General features: G+C 38.2%; 1 protein-coding gene across 6 annotated transcripts in view; it reads right to left on the bottom strand.

Moving 5' to 3' along the window:
- Nucleotides 1-322: 322 nt before the first annotated feature.
- TBC1D4 (TBC1 domain family member 4) overlaps nucleotides 323-14,116 on the bottom strand; it is a 101,454-nt gene continuing 87,660 nt past the window's right edge. For all 6 annotated transcript variants that reach the window (XM_027674548.1, XM_027674547.1, XM_027674546.1 and 3 more), the window contains 4 exons: nucleotides 11,315-11,474; nucleotides 8,834-9,003; nucleotides 6,167-6,343; nucleotides 323-2,578 (listed from right to left, as the gene is read on the bottom strand). In XM_027674548.1, the coding sequence (XP_027530349.1) occupies nucleotides 2,351-2,578; nucleotides 6,167-6,343; nucleotides 8,834-9,003; nucleotides 11,315-11,474 (735 nt within the window). In that variant the 3' untranslated portion in view covers nucleotides 323-2,350. The remainder of the gene's footprint in view (nucleotides 2,579-6,166; nucleotides 6,344-8,833; nucleotides 9,004-11,314; nucleotides 11,475-14,116) is intronic.

A 14,116-nucleotide genomic window follows, 5' to 3' on the forward strand; every position in this document is an offset into this window, starting at 1 on the left:
CTGTAGTTTATTCCTCTATGTTGCTATGCTGTCCTCTTCCTCCTCCCAAGCTAGATGCACAGCATAGCATATGTACTAACTGAACTGCTACAGAACAAAAATACCTTTTAACAATTTCATCTTCAGTTAAGAACAATGGAAAACTATTTTCCCTGACAATTTCTGTCCTTGCACTCTGGGTTTTTTGACAAATCCTGCAGGTTTTTTTCCCCCACAACTAGAAACTTAAACCAGATCCTTTTCATATTTCATGTGAACAGTAATATTGAAAATGAGATTGATACCTGAAGTGTACAAAAATTAAAACTAGCCAGAGGCCATAGGAAATGCAGCAATGACATTTATTGGAATTTCTCCAGGCATTACATGAAAAATTTTATAAGTGAAACAAAGGATAAAGCAAATTCAGTGCATCTTTAAAAAAAAAGATGTATCTGAATAACCTTGATTCCTTGTAATAAACGCTGCTGCAGTTCCTGGGATTCTTTTTTTTATGTACACATCGGCTAAAACTTACTTTGAACAAAACTGCAAAAAACTGCCTTTTCAATTGGCATTTTCCCACCTAGTACAATACAACATTCTTGAAATATCTAGACAGATTCCACATAATTTCATATGCAGTGTTAAGACCTTTCACCCCAAATGTAAAAAGAAAGTCTGTTACATAAATCAATTATCTTTAATCAAATAAAACATCATGGAAGTAAAAAAATCAACAAAAAAAACCAAGAGAGCCCAAGCCTCTAAGTTCCACAGCAGCATGCAGCCAATCAGCATTGTTGTTTCTCACTTTTATGTTAATGTAAAGCATATAACTTAGAAAGCAGTGATATTCAGTCCTTGCTTTCTAAATTGGACAATCTTATGCAAAAAGACACTGCTAGATTTGGCACTTTGCTTAATTGTTTTTCTTACTAAAAAGAATAAGTGTTTCCTGAAAGACAGTGAAAATGGTGCAACAAGAGCCACTGTAACACTCAATTAACAGTTCAGACATGCAATCCAAAATACTTGTCTATTACACATTTGTCTAAGCCTTCTCAAAAATTCCTCTCAAAAACATTTTCATATCTATATGTAACTTTTCATACCTTTATAAACATATTTTCTCCCTTGAAACAATCAGAGCTTACCTAAACTGCCCAGAACACAGAAATTAATGACTACTGTTTTAAAAAGAAGACCACAAAGCAGTATTTAAACAGAAATAGTCTGGAAAGCGTTATTAAAACTGTGCCTGTACTCCAGAATCCCCTTTGACATGTATATCCACTGTATATGTGAAAACTGAAAGGTATATAATATTTGAAACTTGCTTGGTCCTTTCTTACACACTTACACTCAACTTCCTGCAGCCTACCTCAATTTTCTGCTCAAATAAAATTTAAGAACCGCTTTCTGCCTCCCACTACAATAAGACAAGGCTTCTTGCAGCATTTCTTTGGTTAAATGAGAGCCCCTTATATGCTTAACTCTTATGACAGCAAGTCTCCGGTGGAAAATTAACATCAGAATAAATAGAGCTCACATTATCAGAATAATAGAGCCGTGCTTCCTTCCTCCTGTCATCATGATCAACCCCAGGACAGGTGGAAGCAAACAGGCCAGGAAGAAAGGAGTAGTCACCGTTAGCTCTTGGCTTTGCAAGTTCTGCGAGTGCGAACAGATACCTATTTCTTAGCTCTGAGTTATGGAGGTGGAGCTATGATGCAATGCTTCTTGTTTCCAGTTCTAACATGCACGTGGAATTACACTGCTGACTGGTACAGCCCAGACAGCTGATGGCACTAGAGCTTTTTCTGTTGTGATACTTGTTCCGCTTATTGGTCTGTGCTCACAATGTCAGTAGAATTAAAAGAGAGGCACGCATGAGTTCACACCGATTTTCCACAGAGTATGTGAAACATGCTGCCCTTTGGAGGGAAAATTACATTCTCCTTTTTTTCTTCAAGTATTATTCAACATATTCAATATACATATATATAAAGACACGCTATCCTCATTTCACTACAGGACAAGCACATCCAGACTGAATTTGTTGATCACCATTATCTTGGCTTTGTCTACTGAAATTTCTCTTTTCCTTTAGGTGAACTCTAAATATACATCTACTCATCAATATTACATACGAGAATCCTTTATTTCTGCCTTGTGATTTATTTACATAATAATAAAAAAATTAATAGCCTGAATTTGCATATAAACATTTGAAGGCCCATTTGTAGCTATGAGTGTCCCAGCACTAGTTTTGGATAATACCATTGCCTATTGCTAAGTAGCTATTGAAAGCAGCATACTCATCTTTTCGTTCCCTTTTCTGAAGTGGTGCTGCCTAGAGAGCCCTGGTTTATGGCTTACTCCTTATTTTATTATTTGGGTTGTAGTTTACTTCCTTCAGGAGCAGTTCACAGTCAGACAATGCTTCTGCTGGCAAATACGTCACTATCTGCTCAAGAGTCTTTTGATACGTTATCTTCTCCTGTTCCAATGACTGAATTACAGTCTTCATTCTGTTCTCTCGAGTCAAAATAGTCTCCAGGCTGGCTTCCAGACTCTGAATTTTAGCATGAGCAACCTATAAACAATAACATTATAATAAATTGATACATTCTGAATAGCTTTTTTTTTTAGTATTATGATACGGTATTGAAAACAGCATACGGGCCTACATACCAGGTCCAAAGCCCTCTACTTAGCGCAGATGGTCAAATTTTTCTGACAGTTAAATCCTCCATTCTGAATCGATGGTCTGAACACTTTCAGACTCTTTTCAGTACTAGCCGTGTAGTTCAAGACTCAGCAATTCAGTACATCACACAACAACTGGTGAAGAATGAATTGGATATTGCCCCCACTATGGGAGAAACCCTTAAGGCCATACAGTAGGTGAAAACTGGCAAGGCAGCTGGGGTTGATGGAATTCCACCCAAAGTCTGGAAGCATGGAGGCCAAGCACTCCATGCTAAATTTCATGAGTTTGTGGTGCGCTATTGGGAACTAGGCGAACTACCATCAGACCTTCGTGATGCAGTCATCATCACTTTGTATAAGAAGAAAGGAGATAAATCAGACTGTTCAAATTACTGAGGTATCACTCTGCTCTCCATTGCTGGCAAAATCCTTGCAAGAATACTTTTGAACAGACTAATACCCGCTATAGCAGAAGGAATTCTACCTGAAAGCCAATGTGGTTTCAGAGCCAACAGGAGCACCACAGACATGGTATTTGTTCTCAGACAACTGCGAGAGAAGTGTAGGGAACAGAACAAAGGTCTCCATGTAACCTTTGTTGATTTCACCAAGGCTTTCGATACTGTGAGCAGAAAAGGTCTATGGCAGATTTTGGAACGTTTAGGATGTCCCCCCAAGTTCCTTAAAATGATCATCTCACTTCATGAGGATCAGCATGGACAAGTCAGATATGGCGATGCACTTTCTGAACCCTTTCTAATTACCAATGGTGTGAAACAAGGCTGTGTTCTCGCACCAACCCTACTCACAATCTTTTTCAGCATGATGCTCCAAAGGGCCATGGCAGACCTCAATGAAGAAGATGGTATCTACATTTGATATCGTACCGATGGAAGCCTATTCAACCTAAGGTGACTGAAGGCCCACACTAAGACCTTAAATCATCTTGTTCATGAGCTGCTTTATGCTGACAACAATGCCCTCGTCGCCCACACAGAAGTAGCTCTGCAGTGTTTAACATCCTGCTTTGCAGAGGCTGCTGAACTTTTTGGACTGGAAGTCAGTTTGAAGAAGACAGAAGTTTTCTATCAACCTGCACCTCAGGAAGTCTTCCATCATCCCCATATCACCATTGGCGAATCAGAGCTCAAATCAGTCCAGCAGTTTAATTACCTAGGTAGCATCATCTCCTCGAACAGTAAGATTGATGGAGAGATAGACAACAGGTTAGCAAAGGCATATAGAGCTTTCAAAAAACTCTATAAAAGAATTTGGCAAAATAAACACTTGAAGAAAAGTACAAAGATCATTGTTTACAGAGCCATAGTACTGTCTACTCTTTTATATGGGTCCAATCATGGGCCATCTACCGCCACCACCTGCGTCTTCTAGAACGCTTCCATCAACGCTGCCTCCGTACAATCCTAAACATCCACTGGTCAGATTACGTGACTAATACATCTGTTCTAGAACAAGCAGCAGTTACGAGTATTGAGGCCGTATTACTGAGAACACAGCTGCGTTAGGCAGGACACGTCTCAAGGATGAAGGACCACCGCCTCCCTAAGATCGTGCTCTATGGTGAACTTGCCACCGGCTGCCGCAAGAGAGGAGCCCCGAAGAGGAGATACAAGGACTCCCTGAAACAACATCTCAGCCTTGGCCATATTGATCAACATAACTGGTCTACTCTGGCCTCCAGTCAGGAGGTCTGGAGACACACTATCTATAACGCTGCTGCTTCTTTTGAGAAAACATGCAGGTTCACTCTCGAGGAGAAAAGACAATGCAGAAAGAACCGTGTTTTGTCAATACCACCTAAGGAGTCTTTCTGCTGCGCCTTTTGCAACCGGACTTGTCTATCTCGCATTGGCCTTTTTAGCCACCAGCGTGCTTGTAGCAAATGTCCTTCCCAAATCTTCGTTCGCGAAGCCTAGTCATGATGATGATGATGATGATAGTATTTGTTAAAGAAAGAATAACATAGCTATTTCTAAAAGACATCTGAGTAGGCAGACAATACAAGGATTGCCTACGGTGTATCATACAGACACTAGATCAATCTGAAGGATTTCTGAAAGCTTTACAGAAGGAAGAAGACAAATAAGTTGCAGCAAGCAAGAAACAGTTGAGAATAACAAGGAACTGGAGGTGCAGGGATAAAAAGGAAATCAGCAGCTGGAGTAGCACTGGAAGAGATGACCTGCCCGATAGTAATGAATCAATGGGAAACCTATGTAATAAAGTAAATTAGCAGGATGGAGAAGTTAGAGGGAAAGAGAACCTCAACATTAAGTCTAGAAGCAGACAGTGTTCCCTAGTCTCCAATAAAAGACCTACAGCTTCCTCTGGCTAGTCGACAGAAACCCTGGATCTCAGCAATAGCAAATGTCCCTCTGCGGGAAGTGGGGAAATTCTGATTGTTCCTAGGAAAGGGTCCAAGCAGAGGAATGAAGACGCTATACAAACAAAAAGGTGAGGAAGTTAAGGAACTGAGAAAGATGCATTATAGTATGGCACTCTGTAAGAACAGAAGAGCTTCGACAGAGCCTTTCAAATCAGTCACTCTCAATTATTCTATGTTGTTGGTGCATTTTTATAACAGAGGTAAAAGCCTAGGCTGCAGTAAATAAGTAAAGAGAAATAACTAAGCAAAACCAACAAAAGGAAAAAAAGTGATTCCTGTTTTCAATATCAAAAGAGCACAGCACAGCAACCTTAGCCCATAAACACAAAAATAATGAGGACTTGATTTTTCCTTTTTTGCTTTCTTCTATTTTCAGGTCTCAGAAGCTGAAAGTGCTCTCTGAGCTCTTCCAAGTGCTTGTTCAAATTAACCAATATATCAAGAAATAGCCTGGTAATGAAAAACCAAAAGCTTGTATTTCAAGAAAATGCAAGACAATACATATCGAAACCTGAAACAAGTCTTAGCCAGGCTACGGGACAAAGGGTGAATAGTGAAGGGAGGCAGGAATTTTTTAAAACATAACTTTATCTGGTGGGCATTCAGATGAAGTCAAGTCTGTTAGGAGAGACCACCTACCAAAAGTAGGACTATGAGTTTCAGCAGAAGGAAACAAAATGACACTGCCTAGAAAGACCTGGAGACAGCAAGTCTACTGTACTATGGATTATTTCTTAAAACTTTCCAATAGGAAAGCAAACAGATGAAGGAACAGAGCACTTATTTTTGTAAGATACACAAGTTTTGCCAATAGATTTTATAGGAGATAAGAGTAAAGATATTTTGGGAAAAGAGAAATCTATATCAAGAAAGAAAGGTCCCAGGAATGACAATGGAATTTAAAGTATGTCTAACAGAACTAAATCACTGTTAAGAGAACTGGTTAACTGAATAAGGTCTTGCAGCTAGGAGACTTCCCAAATACATTTAAAAAACCACTTTCAACTCTAATGGCCAAATCATAGAAATGACTACTCTATGATTTTGCAGTCTTAAATCATTTACCTGTAGCTTCTCCAACAAATCCATGTTTTGTCTCTTCAGATGATTGTTTGCCCTTTCCAGCTTCTCCAGGGGTTCACCTTCCTCACAGGGACTCACATTTTCCTGCAGTTCATCCTGAAGAACGTGGTACTCTACTTCATAGGCATGGAGCTGTTTTGAAATATCCATCTCAAATACCTGCCATGAGAGAAAAAACAATTTTTAACTACAATAGGGAGCACTTATTCCACATGAATGCTTGACTAAGAGTCAACTCTCCTTGATTAAATTAATGCTTTTCCTGTTCCCTTCAAGAAAGTATTTTAAGGGGAAGTCTACACTAGGAGCATTTTAACATCTAGAGTTCTGATTGCAGCCATAATAAATCATAGTCTTTAGAATAAATTGGATCATGCCTTTTACTATTACCAAATACCATCTCTTACAGCAAGATGTATCAGCAGAAAAGTCTAATTTAGTCTAAGAATTCTATAATATGACAAAGTTTTATCAACTCTTGCTCAGGAATATGAAGAATTTCAAGACAAAATTTTTAAATTTAAGTCTCACCAGATTGTGATGGGAGCAGCATCATACAATGAGGAGGAATAATCCAGGATTCATCACAACTCTACCTTCAGAACTGGGTCTCCAAGTGCTCATTTATAGACTTCTATAAAAACATTCTTCATGATTACAGTTTCCCTGTGTTCTATCTCTGCATGAAGACACACTATTTTCTTATTGGGATACTTTGGTGATAAAGTATTGTGAAGACTATGGAACTGAGCCTCTAATATTGATGGGACCATATGACCCTTATCTGTTTACACATCTAGTCACAGTCTCTCAGCTTTTGAAAACTACCAAATATTTAGACTAGGATTGGAAGGACGTCTACAGTGACATTAATTTTCTGTTCCTTGTCCTAGAGATCACAAACATTCCACCAACAGAAGACACACATGGATCACTTAAAAAAACAAATTCTGCATTACTTTCGCTGTTCTTCAGGTAATTCAAATGAGGTCAAACTTAAAATTATATATAGTGTTCTGGTGCCATTTTCCTCTACGTAGCTACCTGGTCAATTCTTCATCTGTGTATTACAGATCTGCATAATGTCTACATTTTTCTTTCATTATCCATTATAAGAGGATGGTCCTGGGAATTACAACACTGAGACAGCCAAATAACTCCCCCTGCAGCCAGCCTAGGTGGGAACAACAGGATATAGGCAATCTACACATGAATGCAGATCTGGAAGGCTGCTCGACATGAGACCACAGCACAGGCAAGCAGGTGACCTTACTCTCAGAGCTGAGCTGACCTGAGTATAATCATATTCACTTCTGCTCAGGCAACATAACCCATTCTTTACTCAATCAGACCTGGCTTTGCACAAAGACACAGATTTCTACCAAGCTCACCAAAGCATGATTGCTCTGCAACCCATGCAGAGCACACAGCAGAGATTTGATTTCTAATAGTATTAAAAATATCAAACTACCACCTCTATCATTGCTAGAATCAATGACTTCTGAAGAGACACAAAAGTGCCTGACACAGGTTTAGCATGGCAATCACAGTCAATGCAAAGAGGAAATGAAGATCTACACGTTATGTAAAAATGAATTCTTAACTAACAGCACCTGGAACATTCAAACATTAACAAGCCACAGGAATGCATCAGTGTTAACTGCACTCCTGCATATGGACATAGTTTTTTAGAGCTCTTCTGTTATCTCCGAGCTACCATCTGAAGGGGGGAAACTGTTCACAGGTTCATAGTTAAGGTACTAGACTGAGGCTCATTCTCAATTTTCAGCTTCAATGCAGAGGAAGATGATATAGAAATGAAGATTCCAGCCACTGACAGTATTTCTCAAGAAGCTTTTCATATATCATCAGCAGTAATTCTTTGTTTCTTTCCTATTCTAGCCCTTTGCCATGAAGCTGAAATAATTCTGATGAAATAACACTACTCCAAGTCCTCCTTGCCCATGCCCAGGAAAGGCAGAGATCAGTCCTGAGGGACTTTTACCTCTGGCACCTGCCAAATCTGATTCCTCCAAGGAGAGGATTGAGGTGAGAAGGAGAAGTTGCAGGGGGACATCCTAAAAGGAGGATAGAAGCGACACCCACAGAACAACAGAAGTTTGCATGACGTTGATTTTAAATACAGACCATGAAAGCAGTGCCTCACCAGCCTCCTAAGTTATAGGGTTTTAAGTTGGAGGTGTCAGAAAAGTTCTTATGGGGCTACTTGGCACTGTACAGCTGGAAGTTTGAAGGATGAGCAGGGGAAGTTGCTGTGATGCTGCCTCTTCCCACCATGGCAAGTTGTGCTTCCCATCACAAACTTATACTGCTCAACCACCAACAGGAAGCAATAGCTGGGTTTAGGTTTGGAAAATAGGCTACTTCTATCCTTCTGATGGTGAGGGTAAATGTATAGCAAAGTCATGTTCTTTCAGTAGCTGGGACACAAAAGAACTTTCTACTAAACCTTGAGGTAGTAACTAAAGACCTGCTAAAATTGCAGTTAAAAACCCACTGAAATCCAATCACATCCTATTTGTATACAAGTTACTGAGAAAACGACTCCTTTGCATTTTATAGTTTAGGCATGATTCTTTTAAAGTAAACTAAATGGAGGGAAAAAAGTAAAGAGAAAAACATCTTTACCTGAGTAATAACTTTTTCCATTTGAGGCTGGGTCATATCTGGAATAGTGGTCTTAAGAAAATCAACAATGTTTTCAAAATTCTCACATCCCATTATAGATGTTTCTTGACTGCTAAGTAGGCTCAGTGCTACTTTAAATATGACTTCTGTTCCTTGAAGAAAAATAATGTCTAAAAAAGAAAATAATTAGAGTATCATGAAAATGGGAGCTAGAGCCATTGGACAAATACATATATTTGATGGGATGTTTTTCTTCATAATCACTCATACTGAGGATGTATTCAGTTCAGAAGAGCAATCTCTCTTATTTCAACATGAGGTTAAAGCATATAAAAATTTTCTTTCATCTTACAGATGTGAGAGAAAATATTGCACCTTTTATGTCTGTAACAGTTACCTGCAATAAGCATTTCATCACTGTCTGCTACAGACTGGTAATGAACTGCTAGCTGGTTTTAAGTGCATCTGTGACTGAAAAGCAATCGGGAAGCAGATCATAACACAACATACTGACAGAAGCTAGTCCTTAAACAATCATGTAGATTCCATAACCAATCGCATTACTTTCAATAACATGTAGTGATCTTACTGGTCATAACCTAAGCCCCAAACCCTTACTTTGAGGTGTAATTACGTGGATGTTGACGGGAAAGCCTGGGCTCTGCAGGTCAGTAGACAAAGAAAGACTACAGAAATGAGAGTCCTGGTGACAGTACATAGAAATTCTGCCTCAGAAGCATTACTGAGATGAACACGGAACATGAGTAGTTCAAATAAACCTCCTGAGCTGCTGGCTCTGTCACACCACAAGGAGTTTCTCTGGGGCTACGCAACTGAACAAACCCAACTTCTGATCGTGATACTGAGAGGTCATCCCTGGCCTAATCCAGTATCACAGGATGAAACCAGGACACTGGTGAGGCTGCCATCTCCCTCAAATGCAGTTCGTAAAAGTCTCCCTTCTCAAGCCTATGATGCACATTCAAACAGCATAAATATAATTTGTGAATGGTGGAGCCATTTGTCCCTGGTATAGGACAATAGCCCAAATGACACCGAAAAGGCAGAGAATCCAAAGCACTAGGAAGTAAAACAACACAGGGACTTTCAAGTGTTAAAACAGGAACATGCCCTTTTCAGCTCATTTACAGAGAAACCAACACTGGCTCTCTTTTCCTCCCTCCCTCTCCACCCCTAAAAAATTCATTTCCAAAAAACTTCAAAACCCAACAAAAAAAACCCCAAACAACAACAACAACAAAACCAAAACCAAACCAAAACCAAAACCAAAACAAAAAACCACACCAAAAAAAAAGGCAAAAAACCCCCCCAAAACAACAAAAAACCCAACAAAAACAAACAAACAAACAAACGAAATGCTTGAGTGTCCTGGAATCCAATAATCCCTGTCTGGGAAAGAGATATTCATGCAATTGGTACACTATTGAAAAAGAGTTACACCAGTCATTGGATCACAAAAACAGCAGCCAAAAAAAGTTTGCTGTAAAAGGAAAAAACCCTCTGTAATGGAAAAATGATTAGGTAAAAAAAAAATTTTAAAAATTAAAATCAAAACCAAACATCCAGTCAAACCCCTCTTCCCCCCAAAACCACCACACCCAACAAATTGAGAACCTGACACACTCCAGTAATAAAACATGAAACAAAGTCAGGTAGAATTTCTTAAGAAAAGACAAAAGGTGCCACATGAAAAGAGAAAAACTGAAGGAAAAAAAAAATCTGATTTAAGCGGAAGTACCTGACATATGCTCCTAGATTCTTGGGGTATATCTGAGCACAGTGAATTTTATATTAATAAATAATTTTGAAAAAAAAAAGCTGCATTACTAAAGATTTGGTTAAGGTGGCAGTTCTTATTGATAAGAAAAGAAGACAAAACTAATTACTTGACACCCTGATACAGTAAACACTACAAGGCACAAAAAATATTAAAGTTTCTGTAGTAGATGTTACCTGAAGAGGAATGTATCATTAAAAAACTATCTAAATGGAGTAATATTAATAATAAGACTCAGAAACTGTTCAGTACATACATGAACACCTGAAACAGCCTTTAAGTTCAAATTTGCTGGAAATTTTTAGGAAGCATTTTACAATCAGAATTCCAAAACAAATGCATTCTCTTTTTTCAATTCGCAAGTTGAACTTTTCTGTGGACATAAATTGCATGCTTGATGCATAAAATGCATTTTCAACAATAAACTTTCTGCTGTTTACACTTCAGAAGTCTCTTGGCTAATATGAAGACAAAATAAATTGCTCAAGTCTGATGTTTCAAAGAATACTTTTCAGTTTTCCTCTTTAAAAAGGAGCTGACATCCCACCATGAAAAGCATTGCTACTTGCCACCCACAATGGTCACCCCAAATGTCCCCAGTATGTAGAAAACTACTTCCCGAGAGTTTCAAAACACAATGGACATTGTTCTTTTTATTACTGCAATAGAATAAACTTTCTTACCAAATACTCTGGCTACAAATCCTAATGGAAACTGAGATGCGAACAGTGTAAGAAACCATGGTGCAGCATAAAGACTGGGACTGATTTCATTTTCTTCAAGATGATTATACAGGTCTCTGTGATAATCATGTAGAAGCCTTGAAAGCTGATACATCTGAATCTACAGTGCATGAGGGGATGGGGTGGGGAGGGAAATAAAGAAAGAAAAGTTCAGCTTTACTCAGCTTTCCAAATCATTCACATTTCATTTGAGGGAAATGACCTCCAGTACAGATAGCACTGTAAAATGAAGCTTAATTGTTGCCCGGAGCTTTGAGTGATATCTACTCACGGATAAACAACCCACCTCTAATGAATTAAAACTAACACAGCATCCAATAATGAAGAACAGTTTGAACCTAATTAATAATGAAGTATCATTTCAGATTCACAGGCTTAATGTTACGAAAGAATATATTGCTCTAACTTTATCAACAAACCAGAACTTTCAGTCTTGCAGCAATGAAAGTAAAGGCACCTCTTCCAAGATGTCAAAACTCTCCATTACAGAGTTGAACTATTTATGAGTAAATTTACATATTGCAGCTTTCACTTTAAATTTTTGCCATATTTTTGCTGCACTTAAAACTCCTGTGCTACTTAGGACATCACTTTAGACAACTTTTGTACCCACAGAATACATTATGTACAGAGGTGTCCAACATACGTGTTTCCCAGCACATCTTCCAGTGGTCCTGAGTAATTTAAGATACTGATGCAAAAAGTGTTGCTATACAACCCATAAAAGGTTGCAAGGCAAAACGATTAAAAGGTGCTATTAATTGCTAAAAATACCACCCTGTGGCAAACTATTTCCTTGCAATTTTGATAGTTTACATGACATAGTAAGTCACAGCACAGAGTGATGCTTCTCTCAGAAAGCAGAAGATGAGAAGCAGACATTGATTAGTTGTCAGGTCCAATTTTGCTGTCAACAGTGCTTTTTGCTTAAGGTGAATCCATTCCTTAATAAGAAAATGACTCATCCAGCTACTTTTCTACTTCTAGAGTTCATGATTCTTCTCTACCAAAAGCTGATTGCACTTGGAACTACCTGGTTAGTCAGCAGTGTCCACAGGCAAAGAGGTCACTTCTCATTTAGGCAAATCAGCTACATTTGTGCATGCATTTGAGTTCTTGCTTTAATTGCCAAAGATACCAATTAAGTACAGTTTGTACAGTATCAATACAAAACACATTTACATGTGAAGTTAGAATTGTATCACTAATCAACTGAGTTAGTTCACTATGAACTTTTTCCAGACAATAATTAAAAAATTTAAATCAAATAAGTTTTCATTATCCTAAAGAACCATACAACATTTTTCTTCTACAGGACTGAAGCTAATTCTGCCTATAAGCTTACTTGTGTTTCAATACTGTAAATGCAAAGGAATTCGCAAATGTTCTACTCCTGTTAGAAAACAAACCAAATTTAGTAAGATGCTCTAAGTCTTGTCTAGTTTGTCTTGAGCAGACAAAACTCTACTTTTGTGTATTACAGAAGACTGGCCTAGGAGCAAACTGTGGGAAAAGTACGGTCATTTAATTTAAAGGGCAAACAGTACTACAAGTGGTAAACTTTCTCAAATTTAAAAGTGTTCTTACTAAAAGCTTCTGGCAATGAAAGAGTCATACTCATTTAAACCAAAATGTGAAATCATGGACATACGAATGCTCTCAAATCATCAGATGTTATTGGAAGTCTACAAATGCAGTATAACACACAAACACTAAGAGAGCATCTTCTAGGGGAAAACCCACAAACATGTATTTATCACACTTTGACCCTCACAGGTTTAAAACACATTTCTGGGGTGGAATGGGACATGGAGAGGTAAAATTATGCTACTTATGGCTGTTCACCCTTAATTCATCAACAAAAAACTTGTTATAGCATACTTACATCCACGGAAAAACACTCCTCTATAGTTTTTAGAATAAGCACATAAAATTTCTTTAACTACAATCTATTCCATTGCTCTGGACATTTGTCAAATAAGCACCTGAAGTGACTGGTCATGAAAAGTGAATTCAAACTCTCCTTTAAATCCCTACTTAATTTTAAGTGTTTGCTAAGCAGGTAACATGAAAAAAACAGAAGACTTTTGTATCTGCCTCTTAGTTTTCTCCACTGTGGATTACAAGCTTTAACTCAGGAGTGGTATACCCCTTTATAATATTAGGGGTTTATAGCATATAAATTATTCTAGTCAGTGGATAGTTGCATGTCAAGGTGAAAGATTTCTCAAACCTTAAACCTGGAGTTTATATAGATCTGAAAGATTTTCTGTCTCCCTCCTAAACAGTCTTGAGTAGCTAGCTGTTAAATAACATTGCGGAGCATGCATCATTGCTTAGGAAAATCAAATAATTAAAAATTCTTCTGTTTTCTCTCTGTATTGAGGGGTGGTGGACTAGAGAACAATGAGAGAAAAAGATGAAACGATGAGTCAAGGTAGAGCTGCCCAAAGTACAAATGCCTGTGGAGTACACTGACTGGCCACTGTGTGTCACTATTGACTTGACTGGGGGCTACAAGAGAAAAATCTACATCCAAGTGCTCATGGACTGATAAATAAAAAAAAATTTAAAAAATCTAATTAATTTCTAAACTCCATCCATACAGATGCAAGCGTATTGGGTTTGGGGTTTTTTTGGCATAAGGATGAGAGAGAAGTAAGGAAAATGAAAGGAAGAGCAAATTAGCAGAGAAAGCAGAATTTCCAAACAGGAGATGATGGGGATGTGTGACAGTAAAAG

This window comes from Neopelma chrysocephalum, unplaced genomic scaffold, assembly GCF_003984885.1.
Source record: "Neopelma chrysocephalum unplaced genomic scaffold, ASM398488v2 Primary Assembly neopelma1_25, whole genome shotgun sequence".
NCBI lineage: Eukaryota > Metazoa > Chordata > Aves > Passeriformes > Pipridae > Neopelma > Neopelma chrysocephalum.